This window comes from Numida meleagris, chromosome 5 (genome assembly GCF_002078875.1).
Source record: "Numida meleagris isolate 19003 breed g44 Domestic line chromosome 5, NumMel1.0, whole genome shotgun sequence".
Taxonomy (NCBI): Eukaryota; Metazoa; Chordata; class Aves; order Galliformes; family Numididae; genus Numida; species Numida meleagris.
Window position 1 is genome coordinate 34,455,765 of NC_034413.1, and position 23,548 is coordinate 34,479,312.

Below are 23,548 nucleotides of genomic sequence, written 5' to 3' on the forward strand. Positions count from 1 at the left end.
CCTTATTCAAAGGCTTTAGGAAACTGTATTCAGGTGAAGTATTTATCTGTGGAAAGCCTGATATATTAAAAGAAAGCTTTGATTTATTACAAAAAACATTCTCAGATCCCTTAAGTGCTTGGTGATATCTGCTTCTTGAAGCAAGTGTGTGTATGTTGGTATGCTGGGTTTAAGTCAGTAGTATTTCATTTCCTGCCCATTTAAGAGGGATGCTGATCATTGCCAAGGGGAAGTGACTTCAGAGCTGTAAGTGGAAGGCTGCCCTTGCTGCTTTGTGATCTGTGTGGCCTGAATGGCTTTGCCTCCTGCTCAAGTGGCTCCTTTTCTGCCCTCCAGCAGTTTGGACACTGACTAAATACGCCTCTACTCCTTAATGAACAAGGCACTCTTGTGTGAGAAAACTATAGATTTCTTTGTTTTAGCAACTTCAGTTACAGAAATAGAAACTTATTGTATTGTGGGAACCTGCACATTCTTTGCCCCTGTGAGCAAAAATGTCAGTGGCACTTTTGAGACAATCTGGCAGGAATTGCTGGTATAACAGAACTTCCTTAGGGCAGTGACTCTGCTGGGCATTGTAGGGCTTGTTTGGAGATGGAACTTCAGGTTCATGGTGGATGGAGTGTTTGAGATTGGTATTGAGCACAGTTGTTGCAGAGCATTTGAAAAAGGAAAGCCCTCCAGCGGGCCCAGCTAGCAGAGGTGCAGGGCCTTCTAGCATGGTGGGCATCTTGGATGTGTGTTTCCTACTTGAATAGTGGCAGGAATCGTAATTTGATTTTAGGATTGAATTAAAGGAACACATGCTAAATGAGAGAAATTCCTGTTATTTTGCAAACATGACGTTAAGGTATGCTGCATAGGAGATAAGGCTTGTGGTGAACTGTCTAACATCTATAGGATATCCTTTAAATCCTGAAAGAAGATAGGGAAGAGAATGGTTGCCCATGCAACCATTGAGAAATGCGTTAACATTGGCCCTCTTGCTGGAAAGGCAGATTCAGACATTCCTCTCTTTTAGATGATAATTTATAACTTCTTTGATTATGCAGGTAACTAAATTTAATCAATGCTTGAAAAGTTAAGTTTTGAGACTGTTGTTTGGTTCATGCAAGCTCAGGAAAAATGAGAATTCCCATAAACTGAAATAAATTGTAAGAAAGCTTTTTGTTTTGCTTTTACACCATTCTGTTGAGCCTGTCTTTCCCTTTATTTACTAGATTCACTATCGCATCAGAAGAATCTTGCTCATGTCTAATGATTAAAACCATGGAGGTAGCAGGTGTAAAGCAGTGATTACTCCAGTCTGTGACTCATTCCTTGGGGAACTCTAGGTGTTTAAGAAACTGTAAACACTCTGAATGTCTTAATTCTTGAAACTCAAGTGTGGTTCACTGAATAGCTGCTAATGCAAGAGTGAACTCTTGATAGATGGTGAAGGACCAACTTCTGCATAGGCTTCTGTGCCAATGGGGAAAATGAAATACACTTTACAATGTTATTCTCCTGTTTTCTCTTTATTTTTAGCCATATGAGAAAAAGGTTTCTGCTGCGTACCTCCAGAACATTGAAGATGCTTATAAGAAAACCTTCTTACCAGAAATCAGGTTAGCAAACCAAACTGATCTGTCCATTCAGTCTTTGAGTAAAAAATGTGTAACAATCCTAAAATCTCTGCAAATAGAAGCAAATAAAACCATGCCATGTGAGATAATCCTCCTTCTGCTATGTACTATGATGTGATGCCCTAATTATGTGGAATTGTATCCATGGTATAATGACTATGTATCCTTGTGTATAGTTACTTATTACAATGTTGGAATATTAAAAGTGAAGTGTTTTTAGGAGCAGAGTGGGAGGAATGTTGTACAATAATAAATTCTTGGGATTTTGTTAGTGGAGCTAATGAGCCCTGATCTGTTGTATGCCGCGCTTGGGACTTTGTTGGTACTGTTAAACACTGCACTGCTACCCACCTTTAGAGGCTGAAGTGCTTGTCTTTGAACTCCCTAGGCTTTCTGTAGCTGGGAGGTGAGAATGTGTGAACTGTGAACTTGAGACTATAGTAGTTTGCCGGCTGTCCCAATTCTTAAGAAATAGCTCTATCAAAAATCAAATTGTCCTACAAGGATAAAAACATGTGAGCATGAGCAATCTTGGTCTCTTCTGAACAAATGACTTTCAGGAAAAAAAAGCTGTTAAAGGTCACAGAGTCAGTCCTGCTTTACATCAAAATAATCTCTACTCATGCAAGATTTGTTTTGTTCGTGAAGTTGACTTTCATTTAGTTAATTTCATTCATTGAATTTCATTTATTTAAGTCAAAGGAAATCTTCAGGAATACTGTAGCTTGCTTGCTTCCTTGTTGCTTTCTTGCTCCAGCTCCCTTGGTAAATCAGTATAATTGTGCTATCAGCAATTGAAGTGGATAACTTAATATAAAGGGGCAGAAACTGTTGGTGCAGTGTATGGTTAGCTGCCTCTGAGTGCATCCTCCACAGGTTAACATCTGCCAGAAGGAAGTGGTAGGGAGGAAGGGTGGGTAACAGTGGGACTGTCATCACCCTGAGGGCAGAATTGGTTTGAATTTACTGGCAAGGAGGAAAATGCTGCTTATTCTTTGGATCAAATCTAGCCTCAGAAATACACTGTGTTGTTCAGCAAGGCTAAACCTAGCCTAGCTGGTCCTGCTGTGATTTCAACTCTTTCCCATTTGCCTGTATGTGGTCAGTACACTTGTTAAGCAAACACCCTCTACTTGGCATCCTCATCAGTGCCCAGGCTCACAATGGCTTGTCACATCAATCTGCATGCTCAGGCCTGAAGAGAGAGGTCTCCATCCCCTTGGTGGGAGGAGCTCTGAACGTGTGAAACTTCATCTGTGCCTATCTCTGGACCTTGCTGATGACTTGCGTATTGCATAGATGCACACAGGCTTCAACTGTCTTTAACTATTTGCTTGCTAACTTGCTGAGTGGTGCACTAAATGATGATCATGCCTTAGTCTGTAGACAGACTAAGTAATACTGGATTTCCTGATACTTGGATCTTAGAGTGAATATTTGGCTATTATATATATATTTTTAATTAAGTGATATGTGAGCCAGGTGCTATGTGGCAGGTTCTTGGTGATTATGAACAGACAGCTTTTGTCTTTTGTTTGACTTTCTTTTCTGGCCCACTGCCTCAGATTACTGATGCTATCTTTCATATCCAGTACTGCTTCCTCTGAGCAGCTGTTTTCACATAATGAAAGCCCTGATCATCTGCAGAGTATCAAGTGATTTGATCTGCATTGTTAATGCAGCCAGCTGAAGCATGGCCTCCCTTCTGATTTGTGACCATTGAAACTGAAGGTGTGTGTATGTGTCCTACACCATCTCAGCAGCTCCCTTTAAAGCAGGCTACTTGTGTTATGCTTTCTGCAACTGAGGAGTTGTGTGAGGCTTTCTGCTTTTTTTCCCCCCAAGTTGGAAAAAAACCTCTTTAAACAGTCCCACTGTTGGGAGCGCCAACTGAATGGCTGACAGTGTAAGAGTTTGGGGATTCATAGGAATAAAGGACACTTCATAAAGGAACTTTTTTTTGTTAGCCAGAGCTGTTCTGACTGAGAGATGGTAATGCAGACTAGGAACCAGTTTGAGCTGCTGCAGCTTTGTTATTTTGTTAGTACTCCTGCTTCTAGCAGCATTGTTTACATTGCCAGCCTCGATTCTGATTAAACTTAGAAGTGACTTTTCTGTGAAGGCTGCTGTACAATTAAGAAAACAGCCTGTTGCCTGTTTTAAATGTTTTTTTGTTCTACACATAGATCCTGCTACCTCTGTTGCATTGGTTCAGTTAGTTCAGACTTAATGCATTTGTCGTTATTTACTATTTTCTTAAAACTTACCCACAAGTGTTAATGTACACATTGTAAAATTCAGGTCTGCTGAAGCTTTGGGTTAAACAGTTTTAAGATGTCAAGTAGATTGGGCAGTTGTGGATAGTTGCCCTGGTAACATCAGCGAAATGGAAACAAATTCATAGGTGGGATATTTCTATTTTTCTTTCCTTATTGAACTAAAACTACTACAGGTTTGCACTTAAAAGCAATTTTATGTCAGGAAAGAAACATCTTACAGATCTAACAGGAATTCTATTGCAGACTCTGTAAGTACTCTGAGGAAAAAAAAAAGATTTTGCTTCTGTTTTTGTACCTTTGAACATCATTTCTGCTTCATTTTGATGTAGAGCTGAGAAGATGTTAAAAGCAGTTGTATCCTGTGAGTTCAACTTTTTTTTCATTGCAGTGAGACCAGTGAAATTCTGCAGTACACAGCAAGTGACGCAGAGGATGTGGAGAAGGTAAAGAGTTTGCTGCTTCAAAAAAGGAAACATAAAGAAAACACCTTATCCTAGATAATAAACTTAGTTAGCTACTTAATTCAATTAGTGCTTGCTGCTATGTCAGTGTTCTGGGCTGAGACTACACTATGAGTGTTTTTGTCAGGAAAGCGTACATCCTACCCCCCCATCCCCTTTGCCAATATACCTGTCTGTCTGAGCAAGCAAATTCCTCTGTATGATTACAACTAATGTTTTTTTCTTTAAAAGAATCTTTTTGCTAGTTTAACTTACGCCGAGTGTTTCCAAATCTGGTTTGTTTTTCCAAACAAATCCCGAGGCAGTGGAAACAGCATTTCCTGAGTCTCTAGGCTGTACAGTATTTGGCTCTTTGGTTATTATCCCTCTTTGAAGTGTTGTTGCTGGTGGGACAGGGAAGGTTCTGCATAGCTTAATTTGGGAACTAAAGGCGTTAACCAAGAGGTGAGTCACATCCAGCAGCCAGCTGAGACTCTTTCTACCAGTATAAGGTCTGTTTCTGTTGGCTTTTGCTGCTAAACAACTTCTTATGATCCAGATTGGTACACAGGTTCCTTTGCAGTAAAATAGTTGTTGTTTTCTCGGAGCTGATCATTATTGGCTTATCGCAAACAACTTGAACTGTTAGAAAGCTTGTAACCCTGGGTTATTCATCTGTATTGACTAGCATGTGGTGTCTGTACTGTATCGTCTTCTCCAAAGTGTTTTGCCTGACACATTAACACTTGCCTTATTTCAACAAACTTTCTTGCTTGTGAAAAATCAATAGTAGGATAATAGAAACCTCTTTCTTCTTAATTTTGAACTTTTCTCTGTTGCTGCCACCCCCTCTGAAAACAGTGGTAGGCTTTATGTAATTCTGTACAGATTTGTAGTGGATATTTTTCATTTTCTGGGATGGAAGTGAATCCCTCAAAGTTCATTTGCACTTTGTAGTAGCAATAAGGGTCTCAGCTGCACTTAAATTCTTTTTTCTGTTATGTCACACTGACTCTATCCTCTGTTTCTTCTTTGAAAGCTCTGGTGCATCTTTCTTACTACCAGTTCCTCCAAGAGGAAAGAAAGGATAGTGTTGAGATCCAGATGCAGAAGTGAAACAACCTTTCCTTCAGTGTATCTGCACCTGTCTACCACCTGCAGTGTGTCAGGGCATTCCTTCAGCAGATAACAGGCCATCTTTATGCAGAGGTTTGTTTGTAGCTTTGTGGGGTCAATTCTGTCTTGCCATGGGACATACCTTAGAGCCTCCAAGTCAGTGATTAACTAAAAGATTACAGAATCACAGAATGTCAAGGATTGGAAGGGACCTCAAAAGATCATATAGTCCAATCCCCCTGCCAGTGCAGGAACACCTAGATTAGGTCACACAGGAATGTGTCCAGATGAGTTTTGAATGTCTCCAGAGGAGGAGACCCCACAACCTCTCTGGGCAGCCTGTTCCAGTGTTCTGTTACCCTCACTGTGAAGAAGTTTTTTTCTCCTATCTATTTAGAACCTCCTATGTTCCAGCTTGAACCTGTTGCCCCTTGTCCTGTCATTGGATGTCACTGAGAAGAACCTGGCTCCATCCTCCATCTTGACACTCACCCTTTACATATTCATAAACATTAATGATGTCACCCCTCAGTCTCCTCCAAGCTAAAGAGACCCAGCTCCCTCAGCCTTTCCTCATCAGGGAGATGCTCCACTCCCTTAATCATCTTTGTGTTCTTGAACTGAGGGACCCAGAACGGGACACCATATTCCAGATGCAGTCTCACCAGGGCAGAGCAGAGGGGGAGGAGAACCCCTCTCGACCTACTAACCCCACCGCTCCTAATACATCCCAGGATGCCACTGGCCTTCTTGGCCACAATGGCACAGTACTGGCTCATGGTCATCCTTCTGTCCACCAGAACCCCCAGGTCCCTTTCCCCTACGCTACTCTCCAACAGGTCAGTCCCCAGCCTGTAGTGGTACCTGGGGTTGTTCTTGCCCAGATGCAAGACTCTATGCTTGCCCTTGTTACATTTCGTTAAATTTCTCTCCAGCCTGCCTAGGTCTTGCTGGATGGCAGCACAGCCTTCTGGCTTGTCAGCCGCTCCTTCCAGTTTTGTGTCATCAACAAACTTGCTGACAGTGCACTCTATTCCCTCATCCAAGTTGTTGATGAATATATTGAACAGTGGTGGTCCCAGTACCGACCCTTGAGGGACTCCACTAGATGTAGGCCTCCAACGAGACTCTGTCCCATTGACCACAACTCTGGCTTCTTTCCTTCAGCCGGTTCACAGTCCACCTCACTACCTGATTGTCCAGACCACACTTTCTCAGTTTAGCTGTGAGGATGCTGTGGGAGATGGTGTCAGATGTTTTACTAAAATCAAGATAGACTACATCCACTGCTTCACCATCATTTATCCACCTGGTTAGGCCTTCATAAAAGGCTATCAGGTTGGTTAAGTATGACTTCCCCTTGGTGAAGCCATGATGACTGCCCCTAGTGACCCACTTATCCTTGATATGCCTAGAGACAGCGCCAAGGATATGTTGTTCCATCAGCTTTCCAGGGATGGAGGTGAGGCTGACTGGTCTGTATTTACCTGGCTCCTCCTCCTTGCCCTTTTTGAAGACTGGAGTGACATTTGCTTTCCTCCAGTCCTCTCCTGTTCCCCACGACTTGCTAAAGATAATGGAGAGCGGCCTAGCAATGACTTCCACCAGCTCACTCAGCACCTGTGGGTGCATCCCATCAGGACCCGTGGTCATACTGCTTAACTGGTTCCTAACCCAGACCTCATCAACTGAGGCAAACTCCTCCTTGGTCTTCACTTTCTCTGGGGCCTCGGGGGTACCGGGCTCCACAGGACAGCCTCCAGTAGTATAGACAGAGACAAAGAAGGCATTTAGTAACTTCACTGTCTCTGCATCTTCTGTCACCAGGACACCCACCTCATTCATCAGTGGGCCTCCATTGCCTCTAGTGTTAGTTTTATCTGCAGTGTATTTGAAGAAGCCCTTTCTGTTGTCCTTGACCCCTTCTTGTAAGGTTTAATTAAGATTGTTACTGCCAGTCTTGGCATTTGTAGCAAGGGAGGTGTCTGACTGCTTGCTGCCCATTCTGAGCATATTTGAACATTTTGAAAGTGTTGCAGGAGGTAACCTGCTTCTGCACTGTTCACCTAGGGAGGTACTGGTCCAGCTGGGATGAAGTAATTTTTCATTCCAGCTGTGACAGCTGGCCCAAACTGACCAAAGGGATATTCTGTACCATGTAACATCACATTCTGCCATGGAGGGAGTTCCAAAGTGGCTTTTACTTGAGGACTAACTGGGCATCAGTCTACTGTTGTGAACTGGTGAGTGATTGCCTCTGCCTCACTCATTGTTTGTTTGTTTCTGCTTTTTCCCTTCCTTTTTGTTTATTAAACTGTTTTTGTCTTGACTTAATAATCTTTCTTGCTTTTGTCCTTCCAATTCTCTTGCTCCCCCACTTCACATCCCACTGTGGAGCAGCGAGCAGCTGGGTGGCGGCTGAGCTGCCAGCTGGGATCAGTCCTCCACAGCTGTGGAAGACTCACCGCAGCAGCATTGAAACTTGGAGATCCTGAAATGTGTGTTTTCAGGTTTTCAGAGAGAACTAGTAATGGTTGGGAGTGATAGCTCCCATAGGGCAGTAAGTATGGTATGCTGCTGTGGTCAGGCTACAGCTGTGAAATGAGGTGTAGTAATTGACGCTTTTTGTTAGGTCCATACACAACAGCAAGTTAGGCTTGACTTCTGTCAAAGGGGCTCTGCTGTCACTCTGTTCAGTTGATAGAGCTTTGACACTCATACTCACCCATGCTGGAGCATATACAGTGATAGCATTACTTTTTTTTTTTTTCAGAAAGAAGTGTAATGTTATTGTTGCTGACTTGCATTTTTTCCTCCTTGAGCCAGATGGCAAAGCTTAATCCTATGAGCAATTGGATGGAAAATCTCCTGGCTCTTTAAGTGTAGTTCATGCAGTTGGAGTCAGTGATTCTGTTCAGTTGGATCCTGCAGTAAACTTTACTCTCTAAAGGCGAACTTTCTTTGGAAGTGCAAAGTAGATTCTACTTGTGAATGTGCATTACAGTAGTATGCACCTAATAGCCTCGTGTTCCTGTGCATAAGGTTTTTGTAAAGCTGGAAATATTGGTAAGGACTTCGCTGTTCCTAAAGTTCTTGAAGCTCCATTAGTCATATCAAATAGCTGTTTTTAGAGTATTGCAAAAAGAGAAGTTTCTAAAAATTGAATATTTTTATAAGTTTTAAATACCGAAGGCCTTTCTTTGCCTTTGTTCTGAGATTCAACTTTACTTAAGCAGATAGCCACCTGTGATCATTACAGGTGGACAGTTCTGATGTGAACTCTTCTGCATTGTTTTCAGGGAGAGAAAATGACTGAAGGGAGTAAACATTCCTATTTCTTCTTAGTGCTGACATTTTTAAATTATTTTTTGAGGAACGAAATTAGAGAGACAGGAAAAAGCTGAAATGAATGAAAAAGAAGAGGTCAGCATATAGATGAGAAAGTTGAGTAATTATTGTTAGTTTTTCAGGATATCAGAAAGGATAATAAGAGTTGAGAGCTGTGTTTCAAGGAATGGTGGAAGTGTGTGTTGGAAGAAATGAGAGCTGAGGTAGACAGGGTTCCTCAGCTTGTTTTCTTCCGTTCTTTCTGAGCATGTTTTGAAGTGGTTAGAAGAAAGCAATTTGTTTCCTCCCTAGATTTCCTAGAAAAGCCATTGCTAGAGGTTTTATTTTAATCCTATAAATCAGTTTAAAGTCTGTCTAAAGCTCTTATTGCTCAAGTCAAGTCTACCAAGCTCAGCAATCTTGTGTCATCACTGGGCGTAATGAGAGTGCACACTGATGATCATTTCCTTAATTTAGTCATACAAATCTGGACCAGAGGAAGGATTATTGAAATCCAAGTACGAGATGGTATCATATTTTCATTGTTAGATATTAGTTACAGAAACTAGGATTTTTTTCCACTTGAAAGAGTAACATTTGTTCCCTTCTGTTTGCATTCAGTTTACCTTTGAAATGAAATGTCTGAAATTTGGAAATAAGAGATAACAGGAGGGAATTGGTTTTGTCTTGAAGGGTGTTTGTGTGTATGCAGCCTTATCCTGCTAATAGAGGGTGATGTTTAACTGTTAGCCAGCTTCCATCTACAAATTCTTTACTGTGCAATTTGGGAACTTAATTTTGTATGACTATATAATTTAATAGCTTTTGAATTGCTTATAGAAAACATGTACAACGTAGAAAAAACTTCTATTTCTGAAGTGTCTTTTAAAAAGATCATTTGGGGCTCTGTATTGTAAGTAATGTTGGTTTTAACAGTTAAAGGATTTGTAAGTGCTCAAATGAACTTGGTTAGGGTATTTCAAACTACGTTTACATGAGAATAAAACAGTAAAATGTTGGCTTTTTAAATAAAAAAAAAAAAGATTTTTGTTTTATTTCCCCCTTTTTAAAAAGAGTGGATGTAAAAGGGTTATAACTTGCAGGCAGGACTGAAACTGTTCAAATTCCTCTGTACTTGTAAATAGTGTTTTGTATTATGTATTGATTTTATTCAGTGACCCCACCTTGTGTAAACTGGATAAAATTATGTAGGTGGTAGGCTACTTGCAGACCAGCTCTGTACCATGTCCTTTGACAGTGCGGAATTGCAAGGCTTCCAAGCTAGATGGCATGAAGTTCTTGGTTGCAGCTTCTGTATGTGGGTCGGGCTGCTTCTTGCAAGCTGGAGCTGGAGCTCCTAGGGTTGGATCCTACATTGCTCCTTGCATTTTGCTTAAAGAGAAACCTGAGGGGAAGACTGACAGATCATCCTTTGTCCCATAACAGTGTTGCCTTGTGCTCTCGCTGGAGTTCTTCTAACAACTTAACTCGACAGATCACCATGAAAACCAGCTTAGAAATTGTGAGGCGTTTGTATTGGCTTAATTGCAAAGATTATGGAAAGGAGTCTTGTTATTGAAAACCGTTTTTTCTAAATCCTACTGTGCTCTGCGGTATATTAAGACCTGATCTCTCCTGTCCGTTATTACATGTTGTGCTGCTTGGTCAGATTTAAATCATTTATTTGCTACTAATTCCCAGGAGGTACTGATACATTCCTTGTGAATTAAAAAGCTGTTCTTCTAGCCTGGTTGGAGGAGGAGGGCTGATACCATTATTGATGAGCTGCTGGTGAAGATTTCTGACATGGTAATAAGTGTGCAAAACTAATTTGGGTACTAATTTCTTTTTTCCACTCAACATGGTCTAAGCCCTTTTGTCAGCAGCTCTATTAGTTCTGTCATCAGCCGTAGTGGGGTGTCTGCAAAGCTCTGCTGTGGGGTAGGGAAGTAATTGCTTTTGCGTATCTGATGGGAAGTATGTTGGAAGTTTAACTTTTAAATTAAGAATAATGGACATTTGAACTAACAACATTCATCTTTTTCATTTGTAAAAATGGTGATCTTACTGTGTCAAGCAGTTTGGTAGGATCAAACAGTTTCCAAGTATAATTTTGAAAACTCTTCTAGATGTCTGTGGTGCAGTTTTCTGCAGCGTTTTTGAGGCTTGAAACATTTTTCTATCAACAGGTGGATTTGTCATCTGCTTTATTTCGTAATATAAAAAGTAGGTTTCCCTTGCTCTTAGCTATGCTATCTCACTTAACTTGCTTATTTGTGAGAGATGAAAAATGGTTAAACAGCATCTTGTAATTTTAAATATACTTTGATGCTGTCACATGATAACCATATTTTTAAAGTCTTTAGTCAGCTAGTTTGGTCTTTAGCAAGTATAAAGGCCTCAGGTAAATGATAGTTCAGTTACTCCTATCTCTAAGCTGCTACTTCTTACCATAAAAATGTAATACTGCCAGAGTGGACCTTTTTAGTTGTGACTCCTTTGTAGTAGCGTGTTTTTATTACCCTTCAGGTGGTAATAAATGGGATTTAATATTCACTGTGATTGCAGGGAATAGATTACTATGGATTTAACATACAGTAAAGAATAAAAGTTTTTCTTTATTCATTATTTTATCGTCTTATTACTGGCATCTGCTTGCTTTGTTGTCTGTGGATCTGCAATGTGTCATGAGGATTTCAAGTCCTGACCTCAATAGCTTTATCCTTTCTGCAAGAGACATCTGTGAAGTGGTGGGAGTTGCCATGATCTATTCTTTCCCAAGTTGCTCCTAGGTTTTGTCTTAAGTGCGTTGTCCTGACACTGGCTTGGGTTTCCTTTGTAGCAAGTAGGTCATGTGTGATAACCTCAGGCTTGTGTTAAACAATTGCTCAATGGACCAGCAAAGATCTATTTTCTGATGGAACAAGATTGTAAATGAAGCTCAAATATGAGATTGGAAGTTCTGGGGATGCTAGCGGGGTGATTTGTTGAGGTGTTAGTTGTTTGAATGGTTCTTGGTGTCAAAGAGAGACTTTTGCCCTTTCTTTCTGCTCTGGATGCATGTGTGCATGGGTAGGTTTTCACATCTGATCAAATCCAGAATCTTTGGACTTCTACTGCTACTTCAAGAGACACCCTATTCCACCCTGGAGTGTGTGGCCTAATTTCTGTCTTGTGAACCGTGCCCAGCAACATCAAGGAACAGTCGCTCTTCAACTTTTCTCAGTTTATAGACTACTTTGCCTTTTTGAAAGAAAACAAGCTTCCTATGTAGCACAAAGCATAATGTGTTTTGCTTGGACCAGAAAGGGTTAAATTTAGACTCCTTTTCATTCTCTCTTCATTTTGCCTTTGGAGTGAGCTTGTGCTTTTTTTTCCCTTTCAGTCTCAACAACAGGTTGAAGAAGAGAGTCATAAATGGTGTAAGAACTTGGAAACACAGCACCTTTCAGCCTTCTTAATCCCGGCCAAGACTTAGACCAGCAGGAACTATAGTGCTGGCCACTGTGTGTCTGTCCAGTACTTACAGCAGTGCTGCTACCTCCAGAAATGTGACTGAGAGATCATACGTTAACTTAAAACGTCCATGTTGTTAATACTGGGTTTTACCAGGGAAACCTTTTTACTGCATGACTTAAGAGTATATGTTGATTATTTCATTGACTGGAGGGGGCTGCTTTGATGACATTCTCATCAGGCCACCTGTTAATTTAATTTTTCCTCTGATTTCAGGTAATTGAAGACATTGAATACTTGAAATTTGACAAAGGCCCATGGCTGGAACAAGATGATGTTTCTTTTCATCATTTGAGACTTTTGTAAGTATGGTATCCCAATCCCAGAATATTGTTTAGCACTGGATTTCTGGGAATTGTTAAAGCCTTGACTTTTTTTAAGGTATGTTTATATTTGCACTATGCTTTGTTTTTTTGTCAAGTCAGCAGTGACAGTAGACTTTTGTAATGCTGTCGCTTGCTGTTGTAAAATGTGTGTGGAGTTCTGTTGTTGCTAAGAAGTAATTAGAAGAGAGACTTCAGACAAATGGATCCCATTTTATCCCATCCTTGTAACAAGAGGCCTAAAACAGAACATAATATTCAAGGTGTTATCTCACCAATGCTGTATACAAGAGGACAGTCATAGAATCATCAAATCCTTAGAGTTGGAGGGAACCTCTGTAAGCCATCTAGTTCAACTCCCCTGCAATGAACTGGGACACCACAGCTGGATCAGGTTGCCCAGGACCTGATCCAGCCTTGCCTTGAAAGTCACCAGGGACAGGCCTTCAACCACATCACTGGGCAGCCTGTTCCAGTGCCTCACTGCCCTCACTGTAAAAGATTTTTCCCTTATATCTAACCTAAATCTCCTGTCTTTGAGCTTGAAACCATTTCCTCTTGTTCTGTCACCACAGACCGCGCTAAAGAATCTGTCCCCTTCTTTCCTGTAGCTCCCCTTTAGATACTGGAAGGCTGCTTTCAGGTCACCTCACAGCCTTCTCTTCTCTGGGCTTCTCACTTCCCTAGTGCTGCTGTTCACACTATTTCTGATGCAAACCAGGGTGCTGTTGGCCTTCTTGGCCACCTGGCTGTGCTGCTGGCTCATTCAGGTGACTGTCAGCACCCTCAGATCCTTTTCTGTTGGGCAACTTTCCAGCCACTCTTTCCAAGCCTATACTGCTGTATGAGGTTGTTGTGACCAAAGTGCAGCACCCAGCATTTAGCCTTGTTGGATGACATGCAGTTGGACTCAGTCCATTGATCAGCCTATGCACGTCACTCTGCAGAGCATTCCTGCTGTCAGGCAGATCAATGCTCTTGCAACTTGGTGTATTCAAACTTGTTGAGGATTCACTTGATTCCGTCATCAGGATCATTGCCAAGGGAATATTAGTTGTGACTGACTACCAACTGCATTTCTCTCTGCTCACAGCAACTCTTTGGGCCTAGCCATCTAGACAGTTCCTTACTTAGCAATCAGCACATATGTCCGGGCCATTAGCGGCCAGTTTCTCCAGGCATTTCCCAAGTACTGTGACCCATGGTTCTTACTACTGGAAATGTATTTTGCGAGCACTTCTTTTCGCGGCTAAGCACTGTGTACAGACAGGCATGCAGTTTTAAAACAGCATTTCTTCAGTTGACGTGGTGGTGTCTCTGCTGTTCTGGCAGCATGACATTCTTCAAGGGAGCTTGACAGAGCAACCTTGTAGCAAGATTTAGGTGTGGTGCTGTTTAGATTGGCTGTGTTTAGGGTGTTTTTCTAAAAGTAGTTTTTTAGCTGTCTGTTGGGAAACATTGCACGCCTGGTAGCGCGTAGCTGACTTTTCTCAAAGATTTACGGTATGACCTTAGATAAGAAGTAAGCTGTGTATGTGTGGAATTTACTGCTTGTAGTGCTTTAATTAACAGCAGGTGCTGTGCTCCAAAATAGCCTGAGAAATGATATCGTTTTGAGACACTTTCTTGTGAGACACTTTTGATGTTTGTGGGACACCTATCTTGTTTTGATATGTGTGGGGCACCTGGCTTGTAAACAAGTGTGCTATATAAGAGAGGGCTGCTGCCCTAATAAAATGGAGCTGTTTGAACTCATACTGAGTTGCTGCTTCCCACGCGGGCGGGCGGGGGTTCGTCTTTTCCCTTTGCCGACTGTTGGGGTGACCCTGTGTCCAAGTGTTTTCCTACAGCTGTCTGCTTTTAAATATCATTACAGCAGTCAAGAAGCTGGCTGAACTGTGTATGGTAAAAAGGAAACAGCCAAACTTGGAAGACTGTGGAAAATAACTGCTTTTTTTGCTCCTTTTGCCTGACTCCCTCCAAAAATATCCTAAATTGGAGCTTTAATCTTAATTCGCAGAATGGGGCATTGCAGTTTTTTCCTTTGTTCTCTGTGATAACTAGGAGACTTGTAACATGTAGCAGTACAAGGGTAGTGGTGGTTTTTTTTCTTAAAGATGTCTATTTAATTGGGTGTGAAGAAATCAAAATCAGACAGTGGAAAGCTTCTTGCTGAAATAAAATCAAATTTGATTAAAGTAATTCTTTGCAAGTATTCCATGATGATCTCTATTCCAATTTAGTTGTGAAGTGTTCTTGGTAAGGTTGCATGTGTCCACAGAGCAATGCTGAAGAGAGAGCTTGCCCTCTAAACTTGAAGGGGTGTGGATCAAATCATTGACATGCATGTAAGCAAGTGAGTGTACATGCATTACAGATGAAGCACCAGGACTGCCACTCTTAAGTCATGTTGATGAACAAAATGTTCCCTGGATAATCCCACATTAAAAAAAATATCTAAACTTGGAAGAGTATTAATAGGTTTAGCCTTGACTGAAGTGAGATAAGCTTCTCATTCTGCAGAATTTCTTCATCATCAGACTGCATGTACAGGTAGCAAGTTCAATATAGTTGCTGCATTTTAAAACAAAGCTTAACAATTATACAGTCATGTTAGTTTCAGGTTCTCTCACAGGTTGGTAGAAATGCAGGTATTTAAAAAAAAATTGAATGCTTGTCTCTGAATTTCATAGAATTACAGAAGGGCTGAGGTTGTAGAAGGGACCTCTGGGTCACTCTGGCATAACTCCTGCTTCAACAGGGACACCCAGAGCAGGGGGCTTATGGAGATCTCCAAGGAGGAGACTTCACAACCTCTGTAACCTCTCTTTAGTGTGTTTTTTTTTTTTTTTTTAATATGTTGATGAAATCCCTCTGAGCCGCCTCTTCTTGAGGCTGCACAGTCCTAGTACTCTTATTGCTTTTCCTCATAGGAGAGGTGCTCTGATCCTTTCAGTGTCTTGGCTGGACTCCCTACAGTATGCCTAGGTCTCTCTTGTCCTGGTGGGCAAAACTGGACCCAGCACTCCAGGTGTGGCCTCACCAGTGCTGAGCAGAGGGGAAGGATCCCCTCCCTCAACCTGCTGCCTATATTTCGCTCAGTGCACTCAGGACACAATTAGCCGCCTTTGTCACAAGGGTGCGCTGCTGGCCCATGTACAGCTTGGTGCCCACCAGGCCTGTTCCTGCAGAGCTGCTCCCACCTGGGTGCCTCCAGCATGCCCTGCACTTCCTCTTGTTGAGTGTAGAGTTTCAGTCTTGATTGTGATACAGGCACTGGAATAGTGAGTGAAATTGATTTATTCTGTGAAGAAGAATCCTGTAAATCTCTTTTACTCGTCTGTGCTGTTACTTCAATTGCCTCCTAATATCAGCAATACTCTTGTGCCTTTTGTCTGGCTCTTCTATCAAGGGCTGAAGGTAGATCACATAGGAGCAGCTTTGAGTGGCATCTAAGAGAAACAGGTCAGGATTTGAATGCCCTTTAAACAATCTCATAAGAATTTTCTGTATGTAGTAATTAAAGGATACATCTGGTGGCTTAGATCCTGTGAAGCTATGGAAATCAGATTTCCTTTGAAAGGAGAAAATGCTTTTAAGTTACTGTTTTTTCTGTAGCTTCACACTGGTACAGGTATTAAGAAAAGATTATTGTTAATTGTCGAGTGTAGGAGGGAGTTAAAAGAAAGCACACAAAGAGTGCTGTATTAAGATATTGTATGAAAATTGCGCTTTGTAACTGTAGAAGAGAATAAATAGCATTGCTGAGGAGTTAATTTTTCACTGAACCCTGGGCGATGATGAGAGGGTTTTCTTTACAAGACTTGTCATTGCAGATAATAAGAAGTCACTTATTCTGTTGGCAGTGTGTGGCTGTGTTACTGAGATCTCACAATGCAACAAACTGCTAATTTAAATGTTAATATGGTTTGAGTTTTACTGCTACCACTTGCCTTCAGAATAACATTGTCAAGATAGTGTTTTTGTGTTCAGAGGCTTGATGAAAGTAAAACTGTCCAGGAAATCATGAGCACCTTCCAACTTCTTGTAAAAATGTGTAGGTTTGGACATCAGTTTTTCTCCCATTAACTCTTTAAGTGCAGGGCAAATGTGAGCTTGCATGAGCAACACTCATGGAAACATGCCAGAGACAGCGTCAGACAGGTTACAGGCTGCCTTCGGGGTTGGAGCTGCATCCTGGAGCATCGGATGCCAAACGCAGGTGCTAGTTAGCAAGTGCTAGAGCTGATGATTTCCTCATTTTTTTCCAACACCAAGTACAAAAGAGCTTGTGGTACTTGCACAGGCTTTCAGATGCCCTGTGCCCATATTAATTCCTCCTGTTGGAAGGAAGTTTTAATGGCAGTGCGCACCCAGATAGGCTACAGATCACACACACCAGCACCTGCTGCCCTCTCATGTTCCTGTTAGGCTGCAGCAAGAGTTTGGCTCTGCTACTGTTGTGTTCCTCTGTTGTGGGGATGCTTTCACCTCTCCCACCTTCAGCTCACACTGTTGCATCTGGGCAAAGGCGAATTGATGGGCATGTGAGGATGGCTTTTCCACTGCATATGTATAGGGCCTGACAAACCCCAGCAGGGTCTCTCACTTCTTTGGTAATGCAAATAGTAAGCAAGCTAATCAGACCAGAGAGCTGCACCCATATAAATCAGTTGCAAAACGCATCTTTTATCTCCCTGCCTTGCCCTCAAGTCCTCTCTCCCTTGCCCTAATAGAGAGCAATGTGATCATGGGATTGAGACATGTCTTGCTAAAAGGTTAATAACGTGTGTGTGTGTATGTAAGCTGGAGGGCTCTCCCAGAGAATGCTCTCTGCGTCTCTCCCTTCCCAGCCTCTGAGTCCAACAGAAATCATTCTGCTGGCTTTTTGGAATGTCCCAGGGATTTCCCATGTTGGTGCTGCACTGTCTCAAGTGTTTTTTTTGTCTATGCCCTTCCCAGCAAAATTGTGTGACTGTAAGTATGCATTGCAAAATAAATAATGTTTTGGAGTAAGTAATGTTTTCGAACAAGGAGTTGTAGTTGGGGTACTGTCATCTGTGTTAATTTGCCAGCAGGTGAGGGAAACACTGCATTTGACTTGTCTTGTTTACAAGTCCCTAATTAGATCTGTTACATTACTGCTGCTCCTTCAGAGTTTGCTGTAGCAGAACATATTTTTATGGATAAATCTTCAGCTTGTTCAGCCACCATTACTTTCATTAAAAAGGGGTGAGTATCAACATTTGTTTTATCTTGATGACAAGGGATCAATTTTCATCCGTAAACAATGTAGCCAGTAAATAATTTGCCACTGTCATATGTTCCATTTTGTTCAGTAATTATGATTATTACGCTACATACCCTGCGTAGTAAATTGTCTGGTACTGTGTTTGGCATTACAACAGAAATCCCTGGGACATTCCAAAAAGCCAGCAGTATCTGAAGATACTGAAGTATCTTGTATGAGCAGTAATTGGTAATTCTTAAGTTGTGTTAATGTTTCTTTAAGCACTTAAAGCTGTTGCAGACCCCAGGACTGGGCTTCAGTTTCCTTTCTGTTTGTTTTGCTCTGATGAAATGGCATCTTGCAAAGAAGGGAATGAACGAGGGAAAACGACTCTTCAGCTCTGTTTCACACCTTTAGCAAAGGAAAGGCTCATCCATTCTGAATACGTCTGTCTGATATCAAATAGGAGTACTTGAAGTGATTACAAGAGGTGTATTGAACTTGTTTTTATAACTCTTCTGTCATGAAGACCCCAAAAATCTCATAAATCATCCATCATAAAACTTCTGGCACTACTAAGAACTGCTTCCTTAGCACCTTTTGTCCCTCGACTTCCACTGGAACAACTCTTCTTCGTCAGTTCCCCTTTGCAGCATCTTTTTGGTGGGTTGGAAGCATTGTTATTGCACCTTCTCGCCTCTTTCAGGCCTGCTTTTCTTGGAAAGCTCTTTGTTTTTCTTTCCTGGCAGTGATCATGTGTACCTGTTGTTCACCAGGGAGTGGCCGCGGTTCACCTTGACACTGCATGCTGGCACTGCCTAGCCAATGAGTCTGTTGGTCTGACGGAGCTCTGCAACTCATTGCCCTGCCATTGTGAAGGTCTGGAGCAAGTGAGCAAGGAGGAAATGGCACGAAGGGAAAGGCACAGAGCGAGGGGACACAGCCTGTTGCTGTCCTGCATGCTTGCTGGGTGAGAGCATCAGCAGAGGAGGTCAGGGCAGTTGGATCTGGATGCAGGACCCCTGTGGCCATCTCTCCCACCTAGCCTGTGTGCCCGTGGCATGAGTCAGGAGTGCTTTTTTCCTGTGCTCTCACAAGCATGGGCAAAGCTGTGAGCACACCATATGCACTTTCTGGCACTCTCCCGTGTGCTGTGCCGTACCCGCTGCAGTAGAAGATGAGGAGCCCTGGCTGAGGTAATACAGGCATGAAGAACAGAGGAAGGAATGCCACTCGCTCAAGTTATCTCCAAGAAGTTATTGTGTCTTGGATTTGAAGCTGATATCAAGGTGTGCAAGAGAGCCTTTTCTCTTTCCCACTAGCATCCACCTGCAATTTCTCAGGTTCCACACATAAGCAGAGAACTTAGCTTGGGATCTTTATGTTGCTGGCTTTAAGCCTTTTAGTCCAGTGAATGCTTTTAGGTACAAGGTTTGGTTTTCTGATACTGAGTATTGTGTCACTAGCCATCACTTAATGCGCATGTGCCATCAGAGTTCTGCTAGTGCCCTGAAAAAGTGTGTGTCCTTGTTGTGAACTGCCTTTAAGGGAAACAATCTTGCTTGGAGAAGGGGCAAGTTCGTATCCATCCTTGTTCCTCAGTGCCACCTCCTGCATGTTGCACAGAGCATGATGTGCAAAGTAGGTATATGTAGAGGCTTTTGGAGAAGAGATCAGAGCTACCTATTGCTATAGCATAGCTGCATGTGTGACTCCCGTGTAACCATGGGAAGAACTCTAGCTAATAGGTTTCTGGACCATTGTAAAGGTGAGCTAAAATCTAATGTTTCTGTAGTGTTAGCACTGTACAATCACTTGCATGCTCTCGGTAACTGTTGCAATGTCACATAATCTTACGGGTAGGTAAAGCACACTCTGAGTAGTTGTGTTACTGCATTATATTTTGAGAAGGTATGGTTAAGTGCCTGACAACAGTAAATAGTGGTACTTTTGTACTGGGGGAGAAAGAAAGCTCAGGGAACTTAATAGGTGCCTGTAAATGCTTCCTGGTGAGCAGTGAATTTGTTCTGGCAAGCAAATGTGGTTTTGTGGTTACAGACGTTGTTGTGGCAGGTGTCTTTGGGTGGTGCTTTTTTTTAGTATGCCAAAGTACTTCTGAAGGTATAAAGCAGAGATGAACCCCGAGAAGCCATCTTTAGCAGCATTAGGTTTGCATTTATCTTCTGTTATACAGCATTTTGTTTGGAAGCAGCAGTTCTAAGAACAAAGGATTGGTAAGAGCAGCAGGTTTTCTGTCTCGGTCACCAACTAAAATAAATTGTGCCTGGGAATTATCCTTTAAAATTGCCCTTTGGCAGAGATTCCTGAAGGAATAGATTAGCTGTAGGCTGGTTGACTGCTGGACTTGCTTTATGCCTGTGTCAAATTATATTTTACATACTCTTGGACAGATTTTAGCTGCGTTCTCCTACAGGAGACTCCTACTTGTCAGGTCCAGAACATCTGCTGCTGCTTGGCAGGATGCTGACTCTCTCATTTCTGTAGGACATTGGTGGGGGAGAAGGCATGGAAATGTTTATTCACCAGTAACTGAGTGGGTATTCCACAGGATGTGCTGATATGCCTGAGCTCAGAAAGGTATTTAAACTCTGTCTGCAAGTAGTCCTCTTCCATTCTTAGCTCAGTGTCTTCTTTGCTGCTTGCCTGTGCACTCTGCAAGGTGAAAGTGCAGATGAAAGCTCATGACATCAGTACTGATCCCAGGTATGATTGAAGGGTGGACTGTACCTAAGAAATGAAGAGTTGATAGCTGGAGGGCTGCTGTCTGTTCTTTTTTGTTTAATTAACTGGGCCTGAGACGTAACTGCTGCAAAGGTGCTCTTCTCTAAATATACCAGGACTTGAAAATAAAACCATAATCAGATTGCAGCTCTGGGCAAGCTTTTCCATCCTCAGTTATCCAAGCTCCCCTGGAGTGGAAAGGATTGGAGATGTCCATGGGAGGGCCAGTGTTCACATGTCATGAGAGCAGCTTTCTTTGTACTAGTGAGGAAGCAAAGGAGGGCTCTTCCTCCTGGTTTTCAGCATGTTAGCACCATAGGGTTTGTCAGCTTTGGTTTTCCTCTCCAGCTGAATTCTCCTGCTGCTTGTTTTTGTCAGAAAGCTGTCCCTGGTAGGTGCAGTTCCACATCTGCACTGTGCAAAGGGACAATTTAAATGCAATGTGAATTTCACTGGATTTGCCATGTGACTTTTTGTGTCTTACAGTGCAAAGCCACAGAGCTCCAGAGTGCTTATGGACACAGTGTGTCATTCCACAGGCTTCAGAATAAATATGTGATGCTTCTGCTTTTGTTTGCCCGGATGGTTGGAAAATACTTGACTTAATATTTGTGTAGAATAGTTTGTAGGGAATATTCTTGGTGTTCATCCTGGCCCTGTAAATGGGCATTTATCCTTGTCTTCTTCATCTCTTACTGAATTCCTGCATTTCCTTACTGACTAGTCTGCAGCAGGATAGTTTGCAGTGTGCATGTCAGTATGTATTAGCAGTCTTGTTTACTAATTGAGACTGTGAGGTAAGTTCCTAAACTTTGCAATTTAAGGGGAAAAAAAGTGCTAGAAGGCACTTAGAAGGCAGTTTACTTCACTTTACTCAGGGCATATGTTTCATTTGTGTTTGTCAGGAAATGCAGTTTACTGGAACAACACAACTACACAATTATTAGAATAGCAAATATTAGAATAGAATTACACAATTACAACACAATTATTTGAATAGCTCTCAAGTGTCAAATTCAGAACTTGGTCATTGTCTACTCTAAAGGACAGCAGATGTGTTTTTCCCTAGATGCATGTAGGTGGCACTGTTGGTCTGCAAATTAATAGCAGTATGCAGAAGGTGGCTTTCTAGTAGTTTCTCAGACATTTAAAATGTGAGATATTTGGAAGTGCTGGCTCTGGGCGCTGAAGATTTTTGGGGGATCCTGCTATTTGCATCCTTCATCACTAAGCGGTCCTGCCAGCTGCTGCAGCAAGCTTCCCTCGATTGCTCCCAGGCAGAATGCTGGGTGTACTGCCTGCTTCCAAACCATCTGTTTGCCTCAGTGCCCTTTAGAATGAGAACTTTAGGAAGAAGGGCGCTATCTTCTCATAATCCTTGCAAGGGTTCATTTGTGAAAGCAAATGGAACAGGAGAGGTAATTAAATGAAGTTACTGTAGCATGTAGAATTTTGTAGCACCACCAGTTTTACCTTGCTCAGGTATTAAGGCAAAAAAAGGTGTCTAACAGGAGGTTCTAGGAGTGGCAAAGCCTCTCTGGGGGAGGAACTGGGAAAAGAAGAAGCTGGAGCAGGAACAAGCTGGGGGCAAGGAGGAAACATAGTAGCTATGTGAGGGATAGGGCTACATATGCATCATATGCAGAAAAGAGGCAAAAGCTTTTAGAGATGTACTTAACAGAGAAACTGTTCTTTAATATTTGGTCGAACTCAGAACTGGTGTTGCATTCTCCTGGGCAGGATCTGGACTAACTGTATTTTTTCCTTTTCTTTTCCTCCTCCTTTCTCCTCAGTGTTCAGGACAAAGATGGAGTGCTGGATCCTGTAGCTATCCCTCGGTTCATTCCAGAAATCACAATTGGAGGCAGTGAATATGATAAAATCTATTACGAATTTCGATCGGTAAGTAACGCTGGAAAGGGAGCACTTGTTCAACAGCCAGACAGCAGTCCCTGCAAAAGTGTAAGTGCATTCACCACTGTCCTGTGCACAGCCTGGGTATTAATCTCATGTACACCCAGATGCACATTTCAAAGAGTGAGTTCTGGATTTTGCCTGGATCCCCACCTTTTTTTTTTTTTTCCCTCAAGTCTAGCTTCCGCATAAGAGGAATAGTGAAACAAATGGTTTGTTTCGTAAGCTGATTTTCTTTTTTGATCCTTAGATGTGGACTAAAGGATAAGTGGTTTTCCTTTGTCTTTGTTTCTCCTGCCCTGATTAGTCTCTGACCTCTGAAATCTAAAATAATCCTTTGAGTCAAACAAAAAAATTGGAAACCCATGGCAACTAATGAAGGCTGCTTATAAAACTCTTGGGGAGGGGGTGTTTTTCTGAAGTGGGCTGAGGTGGTATGAACATTACATTGAATCTCGAAACTGTTGTTGCTTTAAATAGTTTGTTTCTGTAAGCAGGCACACATCCAAATCCTGTTGTGGCCCAGCACTCTCATACACCTCATGCAGGCTCCCACACAATGTTTTAATTAGCTGCTTGCCTTTCTGATTCTGCAGACAATGGCTTCGAATTGACTTAGCACTTTGTCTTATCGGTTATTGTTATTCAGCTGGCATGGGGTCCTGCCCCACCACACAGCATTCTGCTAAGACCCAGGTATTGTGAATTCTCATCAGAGAAATTGTGTCACTGATGGCAATTAAGTAATGATGATTGGACAAACTGAAGTTGCAGGTGATGGTTCATTTTCATGTTGTGTTGAAATCTTCTCTGCCACTGGGTTGCTGGGTTTTTGTTTGTTTGTTTTGTTTTCCTAGAAATCATTGAGCAAAAGGAAGGAATATTTGTATGAGTTGTTTCTAAACATGCAGATCGTGGCTTGCACTCTGTCATTTTTCTGGTCGTGCTTGTATACAGTCTTGTAATAGAATTAAAGCAGCTTTGTGGGCTCATTTGGAAATTAAACTAGCATCATTTTCTTCTCGAATGTTCATAG

General features: G+C 42.0%; 1 protein-coding gene across 1 annotated transcript in view; it reads left to right on the forward strand.

Moving 5' to 3' along the window:
• Positions 1–23,548, forward strand: part of NDUFA10 (NADH:ubiquinone oxidoreductase subunit A10) — a 43,798-nt gene that overhangs the window by 6,375 nt on the left and 13,875 nt on the right. The window contains exons 6-9 of the mRNA XM_021398500.1: positions 1,528–1,607; positions 4,293–4,347; positions 12,520–12,605; positions 22,392–22,500. Of these exons, the coding sequence (XP_021254175.1) occupies positions 1,528–1,607; positions 4,293–4,347; positions 12,520–12,605; positions 22,392–22,500 (330 nt within the window). The remainder of the gene's footprint in view (positions 1–1,527; positions 1,608–4,292; positions 4,348–12,519; positions 12,606–22,391; positions 22,501–23,548) is intronic.